This window comes from Cucurbita pepo, chromosome 3 (genome assembly GCF_057944985.1).
Source record: "Cucurbita pepo subsp. pepo isolate OVF chromosome 3, ASM5794498v1, whole genome shotgun sequence".
NCBI classification, from domain to species: Eukaryota; Viridiplantae; Streptophyta; class Magnoliopsida; order Cucurbitales; family Cucurbitaceae; genus Cucurbita; species Cucurbita pepo.
In genome coordinates, this window is record NC_141800.1 from 17412251 (window position 1) to 17431172 (window position 18922).

At 37.5% G+C, this 18922-nt stretch overlaps 3 protein-coding genes and 2 pseudogenes across 5 annotated transcripts; 3 read left to right on the plus strand and 2 right to left on the minus strand.

Moving 5' to 3' along the window:
- The first annotated feature begins 157 nt into the window (after positions 1-157).
- On the plus strand, positions 158-6243 carry LOC111790949 (Pyridine nucleotide-disulfide oxidoreductase family protein). 2 transcript variants are annotated; one of them, XM_023672082.2, is made up of 14 exons: positions 158-345; positions 475-651; positions 828-932; positions 1839-1952; positions 2038-2091; positions 2323-2439; positions 2580-2689; positions 2764-2837; positions 3217-3278; positions 3521-3719; positions 4539-4599; positions 4803-4870; positions 5233-5378; positions 5474-6243. In XM_023672082.2, the coding sequence occupies exons 2-14, from the start codon at positions 535-537 to the stop codon at positions 5708-5710; spliced, it is 1464 nt and encodes a 487-aa protein (XP_023527850.2). In that variant the 5' UTR covers positions 158-345; positions 475-534; the 3' UTR covers positions 5711-6243. The 2 variants fall into 2 exon arrangements, with proteins under 2 accessions (XP_023527850.2, XP_086978930.1); XM_087122804.1 differs by having other exon boundaries at positions 158-340.
- A 710-nt stretch (positions 6244-6953) lies between these two features.
- Positions 6954-8979, plus strand: LOC111790932 (Cox19 family protein (CHCH motif)). Its single transcript, XM_023672066.2, has 3 exons — positions 6954-7129; positions 8158-8234; positions 8745-8979. The coding sequence occupies exons 1-3, from the start codon at positions 7033-7035 to the stop codon at positions 8790-8792; spliced, it is 222 nt and encodes a 73-aa protein (XP_023527834.1). The 5' UTR covers positions 6954-7032; the 3' UTR covers positions 8793-8979.
- A 668-nt stretch (positions 8980-9647) lies between these two features.
- Positions 9648-11695, minus strand: LOC111790931 (large ribosomal subunit protein eL43). Its single transcript, XM_023672065.2, has 5 exons — positions 11579-11695; positions 11056-11095; positions 10660-10748; positions 9996-10078; positions 9648-9894 (listed from the first exon to the last, which is right to left on the minus strand). Exons 1-5 carry the CDS (start codon positions 11579-11581, stop codon positions 9831-9833), a joined length of 279 nt encoding a protein of 92 aa, XP_023527833.1. The 5' UTR covers positions 11582-11695; the 3' UTR covers positions 9648-9830.
- Positions 11696-12977: 1282 nt separating this feature from the next.
- Positions 12978-18035, plus strand: LOC111790934 (BTB/POZ domain-containing protein At5g17580-like; annotated as a pseudogene). Its single transcript, XR_002814593.2, has 5 exons — positions 12978-13014; positions 13464-16017; positions 16180-16291; positions 16375-16530; positions 17894-18035. The product of XR_002814593.2 is annotated as a BTB/POZ domain-containing protein At5g17580-like (transcript).
- On the minus strand, positions 16538-18491 carry LOC111790930 (RING-H2 finger protein ATL51 pseudogene; annotated as a pseudogene).
- Between the last annotated feature and the right edge of the window lie 431 nt (positions 18492-18922).

An 18922-nucleotide genomic window follows, 5' to 3' on the forward strand; every position in this document is an offset into this window, starting at 1 on the left:
TTAAAATAATATTAAATTTTTATTTTTTTTTTAATTTAAAAAAGATATACTAGGGATAATAATAATAATAAAAAGAAAAAATAAATACTAACTTAAAGAAATTGAAAATTGAATAAATAAATAACTATCCGTCACTACCGCCGGAAAGCTCGTTAGGGTTTTCTTATTTATTTAATTATTATTATTTTTTTTTTAATCTCTTTTTCAAAATGAATCTGTGAATTTCACTGCGTTGGCTCTGGAAGGACGCTGTTTAGTTCTTGCCTTTTTTTTTTTTCTTCAATGGATGAAAAGGAGTGAAACCAAGGAATTGCATAGAAACTTGTCGTTCAATGAGCTGGTAAGGTATTGATTTCTATTCAATCATTAATGCAATGGATGAATTTTAAGGCATCGGTATAAACCTGTGGAATTGAATATCTTGATCTTGAGTAATCAACCTTAGATTATTCAATCAGTTTCGTTTCGGTGCAGCGAAATGCAATCCAAGATTGTTCATACTGTTTTTGAGCTTTAAGCTTCTTGATACTGGAAATGGCATTATTCAGAGCTAGGGCGTTCTTATATAAAAGCTTTTCGACTTTTGCTACAAATACTACTCAAATTTGCGTAGTTGGGAGTGGACCTGCTGGGTTTTACACTGCTGAGAAGGCGAGTTCCTTTTTTTTTTACTATGTTGTGGATTATATTAATATATTGGCATTGATTTGAATAGCATGAGTTTATTATGTGTTTAATTTACTTCAAATTATGGAGAGTAATCGAGAAAATGGGCGTGTCTGGAAAATTGATCAAATTGATTGTTTATTTCTGAATTGCATCAATAGTTGTTGAAGGCGCTTCCCAATGCTCAAGTTGATATCATTGATCGTTTGCCAACTCCTTTTGGTTTAGTGCGCTCTGGTGTGGCACCTGATCACCCGGAAACAAAGGTGAGAAGCTTGCTTATTATTTCTTCTCTCTGCTGTCTAGATTTTGAAAGTGTAGCATAAATCGTATTTGCTAGGGAAGATAGTGTTGAGTTGATTTATAAGATATTGGGAAACCACTTAAGCTGTGAGATCCCACATCGGTTGGAGAGGGGAACGAATATTTTTTTATAAAGGTGTGGAAACCTCTCCCTAGACGACGCGTTTTAAAGACCTTGAGGGCAAGCCTAGAAAGGAAAGTCCAAAGATGACAATATCTGCTAGTAGTGGGCTTGGACGGTGAGAAATGGTATCAGAGCCAGACACCGGACGGTGTGCCAACTAGAACGCTGAGTTGGGGGTGGACACTTGGCGGTTTGCCAGCGAGGACGTTGGGTCCCGAAGGGGGGTGGACACCGGGCGGTGTGCCAGCGAGGACGCTAGACCCCAAAGAGGGGTGGATTGTGAGATCCCACATCAGTTGGAGAGGGGAACAAAACATTTTTATAAGGGTGTGAAAACTTGTTTCAAAAACTTTGAGGACAAACTCAGAAGGAAAAGCCCAAAGAGGACAATATCGGCTTGCGGTGGACTTGGGCTGATACATAAGCTTTCAAAATTCCTTCTATACGTTTTTCTTGTTCTGTTTTGCTTGTGCAGGATGTAACTTCAGTTGGAATTGGTAGGTACTTATCTCATGATATTTGAGCTTGCATGTTTGGCAGTTGGTGCTAGCTGCGGGCGTATGTTCACCGAAATATGAACATTTGTAATAGAAAGTTTTAGGAAATTTGCAAAGCGTAAACTAATCACAATGGCCCCACTAACATTCCTTTTACTTGTTTTGAAAAAGATTTTGAAGTAATGGATTATTTGGGTTTTGAAAATACTTCTCCTACTTGAGCTCAGTTTATTTAAATCTTGCAACAGATTGTGATCAATCAATTTACACGGGTTGCACAGCAACAAAGGTGTTCATTCTTTGGTAATATCAAGCTTGGATCTTCCATTTCATTGTTGGATCTCCGCGAGCTGTATCATGCGGTTAGTTTTAGGCTTTAGACACGACGTTGTCATGCTACCAGCAGCGTATTTCTTATTTTCTCAATGGTTATTGTTACTTTATTAGGTTGTCCTAGCATATGGAGCAGAAAGTGATAGAACTCTCAAGATTCCTGGAGAAGTAAGTTTAGTTAAAACTGTACTAGAATTTGCACTTCTAGTTTACTGCCTCCGGGTGGATTCTTCGGCATCGTTCATACTGCCTAGCTTCAAAAATTTTCGATCATAATGAATGTTTTTTTTTTTTTTTTTTTTTTTATTCTCTTTTCTGAATCATTGACAGTACTGCAACTACTTATTCACAAGTCTTTTAGTTCCATACATTGACTTTGGATGTCATATCCATCTATAGGATTTGTCTGGCATACACTCAGCCAGAGAATTTGTTTGGTGGTACAATGGGCACCCAGATTGCAGAAACCTAAATCCTGATGTAAAGGCCACTGATACAGCTGTAATCCTTGGCCAGGTAACTTCAGGCCATTCTCTTCTAAATTCATATGAATAAAAAGTTTTGTCAATAAATATCTAGCCTTTACCATGATGTGGGAAGAAACAAGAAGCTTTCAAGATAGGTCAAACAACGATTGAAATTTCTACTACATCCAGGGAAATGTAGCTCTAGATGTTGCACGCATCCTTTTGCGGCCACCACCAGAATTGGCAACCACAGATATTGCTAGTCACGCGTTGGAGGCTTTGCAGGAGAGCGCTATAAGGTTCGTTTTTTTGAGTTCATCATAGCATTAAGATTAAAGCTATTGTCTTCTTATTTTAATTATTGCTCGTGTAGGAAAGTGTTTTTGGTTGGAAGACGTGGACCAGTTCAAGCAGCTTGTACAGCTAAAGAGCTACGTGAAGTCCTTGGTATTCCTCAATCCTCAACCTCCTTAAAATTGACTTCAATGTTCTAGAAATGTTCTTGTACCTTGTCAATTGAGATGAGAATGAGTTCTAAGTAGAAAATTGCTTTTATTTATCAAGTTTAACCTGTGTTTGAGTTACTCATATCTCTATAATGTTGTGGTGACTACTCTCTACTTTCTTCATAGGTTTGTGCATGTAATATTATTATATTGTAAAAAGAACTGTGATATAGATGAGAGGACTACGGAGTCTATCGGCTTAATCTGTATACTTTTTGCTTGATTATGCTACAAAAGAGTTCTCATACCTTTTGATTCTTGCATTTTGTGTTCAAACCATAACCGATGATGTCACTAGTTGTTGAATTTCATCACTGCAGGTATTAAAAACTTGCACATTCACATACATGAAGCTGATCTTGTCAAGAGCCCAACAGATGAGGTATAGTTCAACTGAAGTTATCTCTACATTAACTAATGAGAAACTCTGGTGACTGTTTAAAAGGAAATATGAATAGTCTTTTAGTTCTTTATCTCTTAAGGTAATGACGCAGTTGGCTAGTGCATAGGTCTCATTGCTTAATAGTGATCCTGAAATTTGAGATTTTCCCCAATCGCACTTTCAAATAGACATTCTGTTGTCTTATCAACATCATCCTTGTGTTAATACTATCATTTGAAAAGGAAGAGGTGAAAAACAGTCGAATACAGAGGAGAGTTTATGAGTTGCTTGCTAAGGCTGCTGCTTCTGGACCTCCCCATTCTGGCGCAGGTCGACGTGAACTGCATTTTGTTTTCTTCCGCAAACCAGAAAAGTTTCTGAGTTCAGTAGACAAAAAAGGCCATGTTGCTGGTGTTCGATTTGAGAAGACAGTTCTTGAAGGTAAAGTATCTATGTCCTATTTCTTACGTCTCCTAAATAGATGCATTCCACGTATGTGAGTGTGAGATCCCACATCGATTGGAGAGGAGAACGATGCATTCCTCCTTATAAGGGTGTGGAAACTTTGAGGGAAAGCCCAGAAGGGAAAGCCCAAAGAGGAAAATATCTACTAGCGGTGGGCTTGAGTTGTTATAAATAGTATCAGAGACCGGCAGGTGTGCCAGCAAGGACGCTGGGCTCCAAGGAAGGTGGATTGTGAGATCCCACATCGATTGGAGAGGAGAACGAAGCATTTCTTATAAGGGTGGGGAAACCTCTCCTTAGCAGACGCGTTTTAAAACCTTGAGGGAAAGCCCAAAGAGGACAATATCTCCTAGCGGTATGCTTGGGTTGTTATAAATAGTATCAGAACCAGGCACCGGGCGGTGTGCCAGCGAGGACGCTGAGCCCCCAATGGGAGTGGATTGTGAGATCTCACATCGGTTGGAGAGGAGAATGAAACATTCCTTATAAGGGTGTGGAAACCTCTCCCTAGCAGACGCGTTTTAAAACCTCGAGGGAAAGTCCAGAAGGGAAAGCCCGAAGAAGACAATATTTGCTAGCGGTAGCCTACCTAAATTCTGAGAACTCATTTTTTAAGATTTGTACTAATGTCATCAAAGTCAGTGTTATGAAATAGAAATCCAATTTATTTTCGCTCATTATCCTTCATTTTCTCTCATTACTGAAAATACTTACATTCCTCCACAATGACATGCATCCTAGCATGGCCTAGTATGTCCTCGTGCGACTAGTTACTTATTCGCTTTTATTCTGTAGGTTCTAGCCCTGGAAAGCAGATAGCTAGAGGTACTGGGGAGTTTGAACACCTTGAATGCCAGTAATTCCTTCTTAAGTTAAAATTTTCCTTTTCATTTCTTTTTGGCAACAAGATTTACATCAGAAAATATATTTTGGTTTTCATTTCACTAGGTCATATAACTGTTCATCAGAATATTTCTATGAGATGATGAATATTAATTTATATTTTCTTGTTGTAATAGAATAAGCTCATCTAGTTTGAATTGCTTGAATTTTGTATAGGATGGTGCTAAAGAGCATAGGTTACAAATCAGTGCCAATAGATGGATTGCCCTTTGATCATCTGAAAGGTATGAGATTAAGACTTCCTCGAGATCTTACATGTCAATGTCATATTCGATTCATTTTTACGATGTACTCGAGAATAATCATAAGAAACCATGGATTGAACGAATCCAACAAACTCTTCTTATGTGAGATCCCACATCGGTTGGGGAGGAAAACGAACACTCTTTATAAGGGTGTAGAAACCTCCCCCTAGCAGACGCGTTTTAAAGTCTTGAGGGGAAGCCTAAAAGAGAAAGTCCAAAGAGGACAATATCTGCTAGCGGTGGACTTAGGCCGTTACATCTCATGTCTCATTTATGCACTCAAGCTGCCATGGAAAAACTTGTTCTCTGGTGTTTTCCTTGGCTGATAGTTCCATTTTCAGGAATCGTACCGAACGTTAGAGGTCGAGTTGTAAGCAATATGTCTGGAGATTCCATCCAACTTGAGGAAGGATTATATGTATGTGGGTGGTTGAAAAGAGGACCAACTGGAATTATTGCAACAAATCTCTATTGTGCTGAAGAAACCGTGAGTATTTGAATCCTCCTTGAGTAAGCAACATAAGCCGATATCAACAGTATGTTTATGTTTAAAATTTTAACCATAATCATTTGATTCCTCAGGTTGCAAGCATATGTGAAGACCTCGATAAAAGAGCATCATCGTCTTCCTTTTCTAGCTCACCGAAGCCCGGGAGAGAAGGTCTCATACGAGCATTAGACGATCAAAATGTAAGAGTTGTACCGTTTAGCGCATGGGAAAAAATAGACTCTGCTGAAACGAGGCTTGGGAGTCTAAAGAACAAACCCAGGGAAAAGCTTACCACTTGGGAGGAGCTACTGAAGGTGGCCATGGAATGAGTATCTTCATGAAGCTCGAGGGCGGCCTTCATACCTAGCTATTTCGTGTCTTCGTTTCACTTCTACTCTCGGAACAACCTATTTTATCGCACTCACCCCCGAGCGCAAAGCTATTTCGTTTCATATCTTGCTTTCATATCCTAACATTGAACACTCGAATGAGTAGTTTACTTTGCTCAAAATGTCGGTTTGTTTTGCTAGTATGCAGATGGAATCAACTTCCATTGAAGAGGTCAACAATAAAAGAGGCTATACATTATTTTTGGGGAGCTAGAAAAGATGGAAGTAAGTCATTCTTCAGCTGTAAAGACACTTAAACTGAGCTCAAAATCCATTTGGTTTCACTGCGAAGTGTAAATCATCTTGCCCTTCATCTTCATCCACTTATTTATTCATTTTAGAGAAGAATTTGGCTTGTACACGTGTCGTCTTTTGATAGGTATATGCATGAAATTATCTCAAACTTGGCCTATGGAGGTTATCCGTTATCTGACATAATTTCTTCAAGGAATTACATGTTACTGTTTTTGTTTGTTTGTTGCTTCAAGGAATTACATGAAAATTGTATCTTATAATATTACTTGCTTAAATTTAAATTTTGAAAAATAAAGTACAATTGAAAAATGATGAGCCCAAGCCCATTAGGCCCAACTAGGCCTAAGGGAGGTCGAGAAAACGTTTGACTAAGTTGAAGAGCCTGGATGACAACTTAATACGAAAGGAAAGTCTCGAAGCTGACCGGTGTCGACTTACGACACTGTCCTTGAGACTAAGTTGAATAGCGTGTCCTTGAGACTAAGTTGAATAGCGTGGACGACAACTTAATACAAAAGGGAAGTCTAGAGTTAGAGGGTCGAAACTTGTCTTTAAGACTAAGTTGAGGAGCCTGGACGAACAACTTAATACGAAAGAAAAGTCTCGAAGCCGACCAATGTCGAGTTAGATGGTTGAACCGGACCTGACTGAACCAGATGGTTGAAACCTGACTGAACCGGACGTATGACTTGATAGCTATATTGGATAGCTAAAATGTACAAGAAAAAAAATCCAACTCTCATTAGAGGTATACCATTTTTGCTAAAAATCCAACTCTCATTAGAGGTATACCATTTTTGCTATGAAATTAAGCTGACTTAAGCTTTGCTTTATAGGGAATTAGAAACTGAATGGGTCGGGTCGGGTCGGGTTGGAAAACCGATTCACCCTCTCGATACAATTACGTATAAAATGAGATTGATTCTTTTTGTTTCTCATCGGAATTTCACGCAGCCATTTCAACCGACCTCCAGTTTCCGCCGAGAGAAAGAGCGAGCTTTTCAGCCATGGCTTCCACTTCCAGGGATCCGTCTCCGCCGTACCCCAGTGCTGCTAGAATTTCTGATTCTCCTTGTTTTCTTCAGTACAGTGCTTCCCTGAAATGTAGGTTCTCTCTTATATTCCCCCTCCGCCTGTTCTCATTTTTCGTTATTGTATGATTCGCCATTTGGACTTCTTCTACTGGTGCGCTTGACAATGATTGCGTGCTTTGCATCAATTTTTTCAGTTTTTGTTCTGGATGGTTAAGCTTGCGAATTTGTTGTTGTCGATGATCGTGCAAACTCTAATTTTCTTGGCGATTCTCTATGCTCTATTAGTTGATTAATTGGTTAGCCTGATTTAGTTCCATTTCTAGGGATACTATTTCCATCCACTTTAGGTCAATTAATTAAGAGTTAGCAAACTCAATGCATTAGTGATCGGACGACAATCTTAAAGAAAAAAAATAGGGTTTACCAGGATTTTGAAGCTTTTACTAGGATTTTGAAGCCGAAAGATCTTAATCCCCCGTTCCTTAGGGCCAAGTTCTTATTTAAAATTTCAAAGTAGGAATTACTTAGTTGGATGGTTCTTCTGCTCCAAAACTTATTTAGTTGTCATTCAACATCAACAATCCAATGCAATTTCATTGTTTGGCTCATTCTTATAGCTGTATTTATAAGATAGTTTTTACTTTTTGGAGATACCTCTGTATTTGTTTTGATTTAGGATTAAGGATAATACCACATGAAACAGAATAATTTTTTAAGAGATGTTTAATGCAGAAGCCTCGAGCTGCAACTTAAGCCAAGGATAAATCTTTTAAACCTCAAGGCTTATGCATTCTTTTCCAGAGCTTCAAGACTGTATTTACAGATTGTTTCCAGAAAACATGTATAATTGGTACTGGCTGATAAATCGTGTGTAAAGTGAAATTTAAATTTGAATTCGTAAATGAGTACTATCATTATTGGTCATGATAAAGTGAAACTTAATCCTTGGTGTTTATAAATCATCCAATGAGAAGTTGGTGTTTAGATTACTAATTTTGTAGATTAGGAATTTTATTCTACTTCCTCTAATTTAGACTTTATGTCAGAGAACATTTTGAACTTCTTATCAGAGAAAGTCTCCTTTTCCAAATGCTATAGGTCTTGAAGAACATAGCTCAGAGAGGAGCAAATGTCAAGAACATTTTGATGTTTACAAGGAATGCAAGAAAAAAGAGGTATTTTCTTTTCTTAGTTATCACATGAAATTAGAGTGGAGGAACGTTTTGTGATGTGTGAAACAGTTACTGAAAGCATATGCTCAATATTTATGGGAATTTTCGTCTTGGGGTCTGCTCATTTGCTTGTGACGTTAATGGATAAAGGAAATTTAAATATCCTTATTCCATTTGGACATCATTAGACGACCTACACACAATGTTTGTCATTGAGTTAATCATGTGCTCAATATGATTTTGGTCATTACAGTTTAAAAAGTTCTATTTGGATTTTTCAAGTTTTAGTAATTTATGTATCATATATTATATCCTAGTTAAAATCTGTAACGAGAGAGTGACCCAACTCATTTTTTTTTTTTTTTAAAGGTTTAGTAAATATAATAATGTTTCATAGGCTGTCATTTACTTGTTTGGTTGGTGTGTAGCATCATGCACCTTTCTTTTTTTGTAAGACATAGCTTCTGTTTTTGAAGTTCCTAAATGGAACGAGTTCTGTCTCCTTCTTTGCAGCGGGAAGCTCGATTGGAACGCAACAAGAAAAGGTCTTTCTTCTCATGAAGAAATCATCTTGAGGCATATTTCTTGATGTTGAAGTATGTAAGTTTAATATGTGCCGTCTACACACGTTTATAACCTTTTTTGTAGCAGTTAGATTTATATAGTGCCTCGTTGAGCCAATGCCTTAGACTGTATTGCCCATTTGCTATTGGACGTCTATTAATAAAAGATACATCTTCATATTCAATCATCTCGTTCATTGTAAAAGTGTAGTAATCTGTGAACATTGATGATCGATCCTTTTGATCTAAAAGTGATAGTGAGAATTAAGACAGCCTTTTAAGGTATTTGTAATTTTTATTATAATTGAGGAGTATTCCCACCCTTTTTTAAGAGGGCATTTTTACTTAAAAAAACACAAGGTCTAATTCAGTGAATTAAGATACATTTTTTATATAATTTTTATTTTAGTTTTATTTGGTAGGCTATTGATGAAATATAAGGTTTATTTTGTGACTTAGGAACATATTTGTGTGTGTGAATCATACTTACATTTGGTGAAAATTTTGACTTCAGAAGATAAATCAGAACACTTGAAAGCCAAAAAGATGTTTTTTTTTTTTTTGCTTATCCATTATTAGACAGTACACAAATGGAAAGATTTAGCTTCAATTTGTTAGACGAACACAACTCTCCACTTTGAGCATAAGCCCTACAATAGTATGATATATCAACTTTGAGCATAAGCAATCATGACTTAGCTTTGGGTTTTCTCAAAAGGCCTTCCGCCATTAGAGAGTATTCTTTGATTATAAACTCATGATCATTCTCTAAATTAGGCGACATCTGACCAACAAAAGTCATATTTAAAAACAAATAAAAAATGTTGCTGTTGGGCAAAAAAGAGAGTAGACGGGTCTAAAAACTGGAGGATAATTAGAAATAATGTGGCCAAAAAGGCAGAGCTAGTTTATAAGCTCTGGGGTCACGACATGAAATAGAATTCAAATGGGTACTCAAATTTCATCCAACAATCTTCTTCCAAGAACTCTACACTAAACAGACCAGTAATGACGCGAGACAGAACAAAATCGAACTTTAACTCTCAGTCTGCTCCCTCAACCTTCGGATTGTGCTCCTAACGGTCACCGCACTTGCAGTGCTGCCCAAAACAAAACAAAGAAACAGAATCAATCAAAACCTTGATCAGAATTTGAAAGCACAAACACATCATATTGCAAAACAAGAACCAACAGCACTCACTTCAATGTGTAGGCACCTCCGGCTTTCACCTTTCCACAGTCCTTGCAACCCCATATCCCAACAGCCTTCCTCTTCACGGCATACTGCAAGGGTTCAAAACAGCAATCATTGATTGTAATTGTGAAATAAATTACTATGAACACGTACATGTTCTCATCAGAATTTATCAGAATCTCCATAAAACATCGAGGTTTACATGGTCGATTTTGTAACGTCCAACAGAAATGTCCAGGTTTGTCAAAAATTTCAAGAATTATGGGCAAAAATATCAACAATATGGATAAAAGTACAAATAGCCTAGTAAGCTTCAATCACGTGGGGAAAAATTATGACCCAATAATTCAGCATTCTTTTCACAGCATACCCTAAGTGTTTCGAACAGAAATCATTATTTAGATTCACGGAATAAAACCAGTATGAACATGTAGCTGTTTTCATCTCATAACATTGATAAATTCAATGGAAATGTCTATAATTTATCAAAAGCTCTAAGAACTATATACAAGAACAAGTGGATTGTCGATCCAATTATTTCACATCTTTTAGGAATATTCATTGATGGATATCCAAATTCCCATGTTACTGAAACCTAAACATTTTCCACTAAGACCAGATAATTCCTTTGTCAGTATATCTAAACTCTCGCATCATCATGGAAACTTACCTTTCCGCAGAACTCGCAGAAGTATTTGCTGTGCTGACTGACTTCCATCTTCTTAATCTGCTTCCTCAGACTAGCACCATATCTGGTACCTGTTACAAAAGACGCAGAATAAGCCGATTAACATAACTACACAGCATAAAGTACGCAAAAGAATACTGTAAGCCTTTAAAAACATCAAGGAGAAAGCACGTTGAAAGATAGAGGAAGAGGAGGCTCTTGAAAAGCTACCAATTACTTCAAAAAACAAATTATAGGACGATTAATCAAACCATATGTGAATGTCTACTCTATAAATCATCAGACAAGGATCTAAATTCCACATTCATACGTAGGTCTAATATCGGAAGTACGAATTCTATTTCACCGTAAATAAAAACATGAGACGCTAGAACATACCGTATTTGCCGACAATTCCAGCCTTCTTGGTTCTTTTCGTCTGCGATTGTGAAGGACATAGAAATGAACACAAGTTAGAGAAATGTAATAATCGCTTCAGAACACGTAAGGTGGTAAACTAAAGTTAAGGCACAAAGCCTCGCTAAATATGTTTTCCCAAATTCTCATCAATTCTCTCTGCGAAAGGTGCTGAAACTAGAACAGCAGTGAAAATAACGAAAATTCGTGAAAAATAGAGAACTATAAATCCTTAACAACTTCTCAACATTAAACAATGCTTAAACTACGAGAGATCCATGAAATCAAATCGATAATCTGCTACCATAAAGCGACCTAATAGTTCATTTTCCTTTCCAATATTTCATCAACCAGAAGAATAAGCCTCGAGTTTTCGCTTCTTGTTCACTAATCTCTCCTCGCAAATTAAATCCTACAGACATCTCATCTCGCCTACATAACTTCAGAACACTAGAAAAGTAAAGTAGTCAAGAAGAACATGAAACCAGCAAGAGAAAAGGAGTACCATTGTTGAGGCTTGGATGCAACGGTGACACCTCTAGAGATACGCTGGTGCAGACTGAACGGCCAAGCAAGGAAACCCTACGTTGTCTCCGGCTGATTATATAGCCCCCGCCAAATTCCGATTGTCCGTCTCCGGCCCAACTTTGTTAAGAATTGGGCTTTGAGCCCTTCCTTTGGGTTTGTTGGGCTTAGTTGAAGTTCTGGCCCATTTAAATAAAGTATTAATTTATATATTTTGAGTTCGTACTTATATTTTTAAATATTTAAACTTAATCTCCATGATTTTAAATAAATTTTAAAAGTTCAGGTCTTAGCTTATGATTGTTTTTTTTTTATATTAAAAAAATTGTTTCTAACGACTACTTTTACAAAAATTGATAATATATTTATTATTACGCAATTTCAATTAGTATAATATAATAAGACTGTGGTTTCGATTATGTTGACTTTTCTAAAAATCGAAACTTAAGGTATGTTCATAGGTTGACATCTTTTTTGTCGGTTCAATCAAGTCAACAAAAAATATAGTCATATTCTGTCAGTACATCTTATTGCTAGTTTGAATTAATCAAAATAATAAGTTAATATTTAGATAATATATCAGTAATGAATAATCTTAAATAAATAGTATATTTTATTTTATTCTCAAGATTTAGTTAATTTATATTTTCCTTATTTGTAAGTATTAGTTGGTAGTTTGTATCCTAGTTGTGAATATGAATGAAGATTTAACTTCGATCCCAATTTTATTTCTCATTTTTTACTATGTATTGTTGTTTGAGTAATAATATTTTTAGATCTATTCACACTTTTGAGTGGTAGATATTGTGTCAATAATCCAACTTTATTTTAAAGTTATTATTAATATTAAAAATATTTGATGTGGTAGATCGTGAATGTTTGATGTTGGATGATGGAAGTCTCACATCGGCTAATTTAGGAAATGATCATGGATTTATAAGTGAGGAATACTAACTCCATTGGCACGAAGCCTTTTGGGAAGCCCAAAGCAAAACCACAAGACTTTATCATTGTGGAGAGTCGTGTTCAACTAACATTTGATATTTGAGATATAAAAAAAAAAAAATCAATTTCTATGTAATATTCTTATTTTTATGTCCAATAACTAAATTATGCACTAACTATGAACACAATTCAAGGGTTGGAAAATAAAATGTTTAAATTTTTAAAAGAAAAAAGAAAAATTGTTACTCCAACTAACAAAATCCCGCTAGTTTTGGATAGTTACTTCCCGCTACATTTGATTCGTAAGTTTTCTTTCAATTAAATCCCTGTTTGATCTTCCATGGAGACGATTTGATAATTAGATTCAGTCCTCAATGTGGGTTGTATCGGTTCTTTATGCAATTTATTGGATCGGAAGAAGAAGCAGTTTGGTAATGGCTATAATTCTCAGCATTTTCACTTTTTGTACTTGTATGTTGCTGTTTAAGCTTTGATTTCGCTACCTAATTTGGTCGTAATCGTGATTTAACTCCATTATCTCTCTAAATGTTGCTGCGTTAGAGCTCGTACAGTGTATTTCGAGGAGCGTTCTTTCTTTCAGTCGAGACCTCTACGATTGCAGTTTTGGGAAAATCATTCGTATGTAATGATCTGAGAGAGAGCTACAAAGCTATGATTATCAGAAACTAGAAAGAAAAAATGACTCAAGATTTTTTGTGTTTGGTTCTGTAGATTATACAGAAGAATCTTCCGAACATGGCAGACAAATCGGACAACGATACCTCCGATTGGTAAAACTTTTTTTCTTCATGCATTTAGTTAACAGTTTCGTTTTCCCTGTCTTGATTGTTTGGAAACGGTCGCTCATCTTCATGCTGGTTTGCAGGTTGCCTAAGCCAAAATCTGGAACTGTTATGCAGTTCCATGTCAGTGGGGTGCCCTTGACTTAGGTCAGGGTGAGAATGTGGGATTCTGGATTCAGTTACATATTTGTTTTGTTCAAATCTCTGTGATTTTTAGGTTATCTTGGTTGGATGAAAGCCTCGCATCAGCTAATTTAGGGAATGATCATGGGTTTATAATCAAAGAATACTATCTCCATTGGTATCAGGCATTTTCGAGAAGCCCAAAGCAAAGCCATGAGAGCTTATGCTCAAAGTGGACAATATCATACCACTGTGGAGAGTCGTGTTCATCTAACAATCTTTATTGTTTTTCGAAGGATATCATAGTAGAAAAGTCGGGCAAGATAGCGGAGTTACTGAATGAGCAATCTGAGGACAGTATAGGTCAATTCCTCAGAAGCATGAACTCGTTGCAAGGTTCTGCCATGGTTTTCAACTGCAAATGTCATGTGAGAATGTGCTTCCTTTAGCTTGTCTTGCTTTCTATCTAGGGATGACTGAAAGTCACATCCCAAATAACCTGTTGAGCAAAGCACTTACTTTCTTTGAACAGAAAATCCTCCCTAGCTGGATTGAAGCCATTAAGGCTTTTCTTACAACAGAAGATATTATGCAACAGGCTGTGGAAATAGGCCTTGTTGATGAATGTATGAGTCTTTGGTCAGTAAGGAAGTCATACCTCCTTGGCGAACCGATTGTGAATTTTGTAAATGATGAACTCAGTGAGGATGATGTGTTTCATCACAAGCCCAGTGCAAGAAGAAAACTCTCTGTTTCTGAATGACAGTTGGCGGATTTGACAATTCAGCCTCCTTCATTGTATGAACTGACTGTTCATTCTATGAACCAGCATGCCATCCGGCCGAGATATGTGGCTGTGTCCCTTTTGAAGTAGGCAGTGAAGTGGGTTTTTTCTAGTGCTGAAGGAGATGAAACGTTTCAGTGTGTGAAACAAACCGTCAAAGGGAAGTCATAGAAGCAGTGGAGAGGATAATGCCTTATCAGAAGGGGCTATTCCTTGAAATGCATTATGATATCGAGTGTGTGAAACGGATCGTAAAGCACTTCTATAGAGTTTGTAGTTCAATATTGGAAGGATTAATTGTGATGGCAAAACTGATTGAGGAATTCTTGTTTGAGGTTGCCAGTGACAGAGAATTGGAGATCGGATTTGTTTCATTAGTTGAAATGTCAAGTGCAGCATCAATGGGAACCGATAGGAGCTCCGGTGGATATACAGAGCTATAGATATATATCTGGACAAGCATCGCTACCTGACAGAATCTGAGAGAGAAGAAGTGTGCAGAGGGCTGGACTACCATAGGATGTCAGCTGAAGTTTGTGAACACGCAGCCAAGAACCAGAAAATTCCATTAAGAATCGTGGTCCAAGTGCTAGTTTTGGTGCAATTACAACTTCGCTATGCAATCACAAAGGAAATGCAGGGTTCTGACAACAAATTGATACAGGACGAGGTTGAAAGTGATGGAGGAGTGTTGGCCTTAAGTGAAGGTTTAGTAAAAAATGAAATGTAGAAAATGAACAATAAGGTGATGGAGCTGGAGAAAGAGTGTCATATGATGAGGAAATAGATTGAGGAAGGCTGCAACCACATGGTTGAAAAAGAGAAGACAAGCACGTGGAGAGAAATGAAGAGGAAGTTTGGTTGCATAAACTGCAAATGCCAAGTTAAAAAGTGTGAGATCCCACGTCGGTTGGGGAGGGGAATGAAACAGTTTTTGTAAGGGTGTGGAAATCTCTCCCTAGCAGATGTGTTTTAAAACCTTGAGGAGAAACCCAAAAGGGAAAACTCAAAGAGGACAATATCTGCTAGCGGTGGGCTTGGGCTGTTACAAATGGTATAAGAGTTAGACACCAGGCGGTATGCTAGTGAGGACACTGGACCTCCAAGGGGGTGGATTGTGAGGTCTCACATTGGTTGGAGAGGGGAACGAAACATTTCTTATAAGGGTGTGGAGACTTCTCTCTAACAGACACGTTTTAGAACATTGAGGAAAAGCCTAGAAGGTAAAGCCCAAAGATGACAATATCTGCTAGCGGTGGGATTGAGCTGTTACAAAAAGAAAAGGGTTCATCCGAAACTATGGGCTTGACTAACAGACAACTGATCATCTATAAACTCCTCTGAAGTGATTTGATTTCATGCTTCTGCATAGTCATTCAACTGGTCTAACTTAGTGAATAAACCTCCAAGTTTGTGGGCATCAAGCCAAAATTTTCCCCAAGGTAACTGCTCCATTACTACCTTGTTTTTCCAACGTCATGTAACACTGACTCTACAACATGCAGAGTATAGATTTTTGATGAAGTAAGAATGATGCCTGACAGAGCACGGTTAGGAATCACGACTCTCCACAATGGTATGATATTGTCCACTTTGAGCATAAGTTCTCATGACATTGCTTTGGACTACCCCAAAAGGCCTCATACCAATGGAGATAGTATTCCCCATTTATAAACCCATGAGCTTTCACTAAATTAACCAACGTGGGACTCACTCCCAACAATCCTCGACAAGCACTTCATTGAGATACCCGTGATAATAAGGGTAAGTGCCTCTATCTTATTGGTTATTTTCTTAAATAATCATCTCTCACTTCAATGAGAAAAGAGAACTACAATGATAAAAGGAAAAGGCTTAGTCATGGAGTTCTTACATTTTACCTCCATTAGTATTTCAAAAATCAATAAATATTCAAGCATGGACCAGAATTCAGGTGAAAGTGATGGAAGGATATCTAGTGGTCCATTTTCCGCAAAATTCCCAAAATCTTTTTCGAAGTTGAGAAGTAGCTTTCAGAACTCCAGTATAGCGAATCAAGGTATGACCTCTCTCTCTCTCTCTCCCTGGGTTCAAAACCAAATCTGAAATATTGATCAACATTTTCATTCTCCAAACATGAAGGTGATCGGAAACTCTACTTTTTGTCAAAGAAGTCGCACCTAACTTGAAGCCATTTTTCTTCCTCATTATGATGAAATGATATGATCAAGAGCGAACCCATCTGATAAAGCATCAATCTGTCTCAGAAATGGAGGTTGAGATGCAGGCAGTGTAGTTGTCAGTATTCCTAATTCTTCTTTTCTTTTACTAATTTATGCACTTTTTTTCCGTATTTTATGGATATTGTCCTTGAACTTTGTCTGATTTAGATTAATTTTATTTATAGTCAATGTCTGACATCAGTACAATTGTTGGTGCAAGTTTTGATTTAAGAGCTCAAAACTTCACATGGAAGAGTAGTATGGAGTAGAAAATTTAAAATTTTAAACATGGAGTTTAGCAAAAGTTTCCCTCCTTACATTATGCAATGTGAATTAGGTAGCCCTGCATAAATTCTGACAACTCTGCATAACGCAACAAAGTGAAAGAGCATAATTGACAGTAGAAAAGTGCTAATCATTGAGACAATTCTTAGGCTTCAAATGCACACTGCCTTGAGTTTAAATCTTTATGAAATTCAATAGTTCATGATCAGTTACCCTCAGTAAAATCCCAAAAAATAAAACACTTTACTGAAGCTTTGATGAATATGATGCATGGGCAACATTTTTGAAGAGGCTTGTAAACTGTAAAATGTTCATTCAAAGTCCATCTAGTATGCTAATCTTGTATGAATCTGGGTTTCTTCTGTGATTTCAACAAAATATTACAAAAATAAGAGAATTTTTTTCAAGTTTTGTACAGTTCGTATATCTACTTTCAACTGGGAATGATGCAACTCATTCCTTTCCCATAGTTTGTGTTTGTAAAACCCAGTTTCCCGGTTGAAATAGATCTATTCATTCCCAAGTTGAAAACCCCAGTTTTGTGATTGGAATGGCAAAGCTCTTGAGCAAATAGTTTTGAAGATCCAATCCCCATTTATAATTCATCTTCCTCTACCTCATCCTCACTATCTTGACTGGCTCTCAATATATCAGCAACAGAAACCTGCCCTTGCCATGATAAAGAATTCAAGGAAACTGACCTTCTATACGGCTGAACTTGATTCATTCTGTCTCTTGGCTCTGAATCTTGACAATCTGATGCAAAACTTTGCCTTCGATTCTTGGAAGAAGCATCGCCATTCTCAAGCCCAGAAACAGCAGTTTCTTGCCTCACTGTTAAATCCTGCAAATCTTGAACCACTACAACAACTACTGTGTCATTGGTTCTGTGTTGATACTGAAGAGCAGATGCATTTAGGTGTTCTGTTCTTAGAATTTCTTGTGCTGGGGATGGGGAAAGATTGGTTGGTGAAATGTTGGAGCGGCAGAGAGGGCAAGTTGAGTGAGATTTGAGCCATGTGTCAATGCAAGGAAGATGAAAGGCATGGCTGCACTTTGGCAGCAACCTTAAGCTCTCATTTTCTTGAAACTCACTCAGGCAAACTGAGCAATCAGTGCCTTCAACTAAGTCATCTCCTCTTTTATACTTGCAGACTGTGATGGACTTGATGAGAGCATGATCCAGGCCTGCAGGAGGAGGAGGAGCTTGCAGCTGGTTTTCGTGGCGGATTTGGGTAAGATTTTCTTCATCATCCATTTCCATGGCAGCGTTGGTGGTAGCATCTCTGTTCCTGCAATATTTGGAGATGATGGTGTAGTAGCTTACCATAATGAAGGCGCTAGCCAAGATTCCAATGATGGCGATGATGAGAGGAGAGAAATCAGTGGCGGAATCGCCATTGCTGCCATAGCCAAAAGGTGGAGGTGGTGGAAAGATGATGTAGCACCACTGAGGACAGTATATGCTACAAATCTCTAAAGAACAGTCCTTGTAAGCATATGGCTGCCATTGATTTGAGTTCCCCATAGAACCCATTTTCCTCTGCCACTAGCAGATCTTGCAGGTACCCCTATCTTCTCTTTTTTCATGTGTTTATGTCTAGGATAGAGAGAGAGAAAGAAGAGAGAGAAAGCGTAACAACCCAAGCTCACCCTGCTAGATTATTGTCCTCCTTCGAGCTTCTCTCAAAGTTTTTAAAACGTGTTTGCTAGAGATAAGTCTCCACATTCTTATAAAAAATGTTTCGTTCTTCTCTTCAACCGATGTAGGATCTCGGGTGAAGAAAGCAAAATTGGGGGGACTTAGGATGCAAAGGGAAGGAAGGTGGGAGGAGGTAGGAAACTGTTGTATCACTCATTAACACTTGTCCTTTCCCTTTACTTTTGGCTTTTCAATTCTTCTCCTTCAGAAACATGTCTTGAACAAAGAAATTGTGTCATTATTAGTTTGTTGTCTAAGTCCCTTGGGTTTGATAAACAAGCTAAATGAGCTCTAAGGAACAAAAAAAGAGCTCACTAAAATAAAGGCAAGAGATTCACATTTCAGATGCAAGTGTAAGTGGTCACGTGCAATCACGTGAGTACTTGACGTGGCCAATGTTTATTGGCTTGGTGGTTGAACCAAAGGAGATTTCCAGAAATGTGCCTTTTGTAACAATAAGGAACTTAATTTTCTACCATGA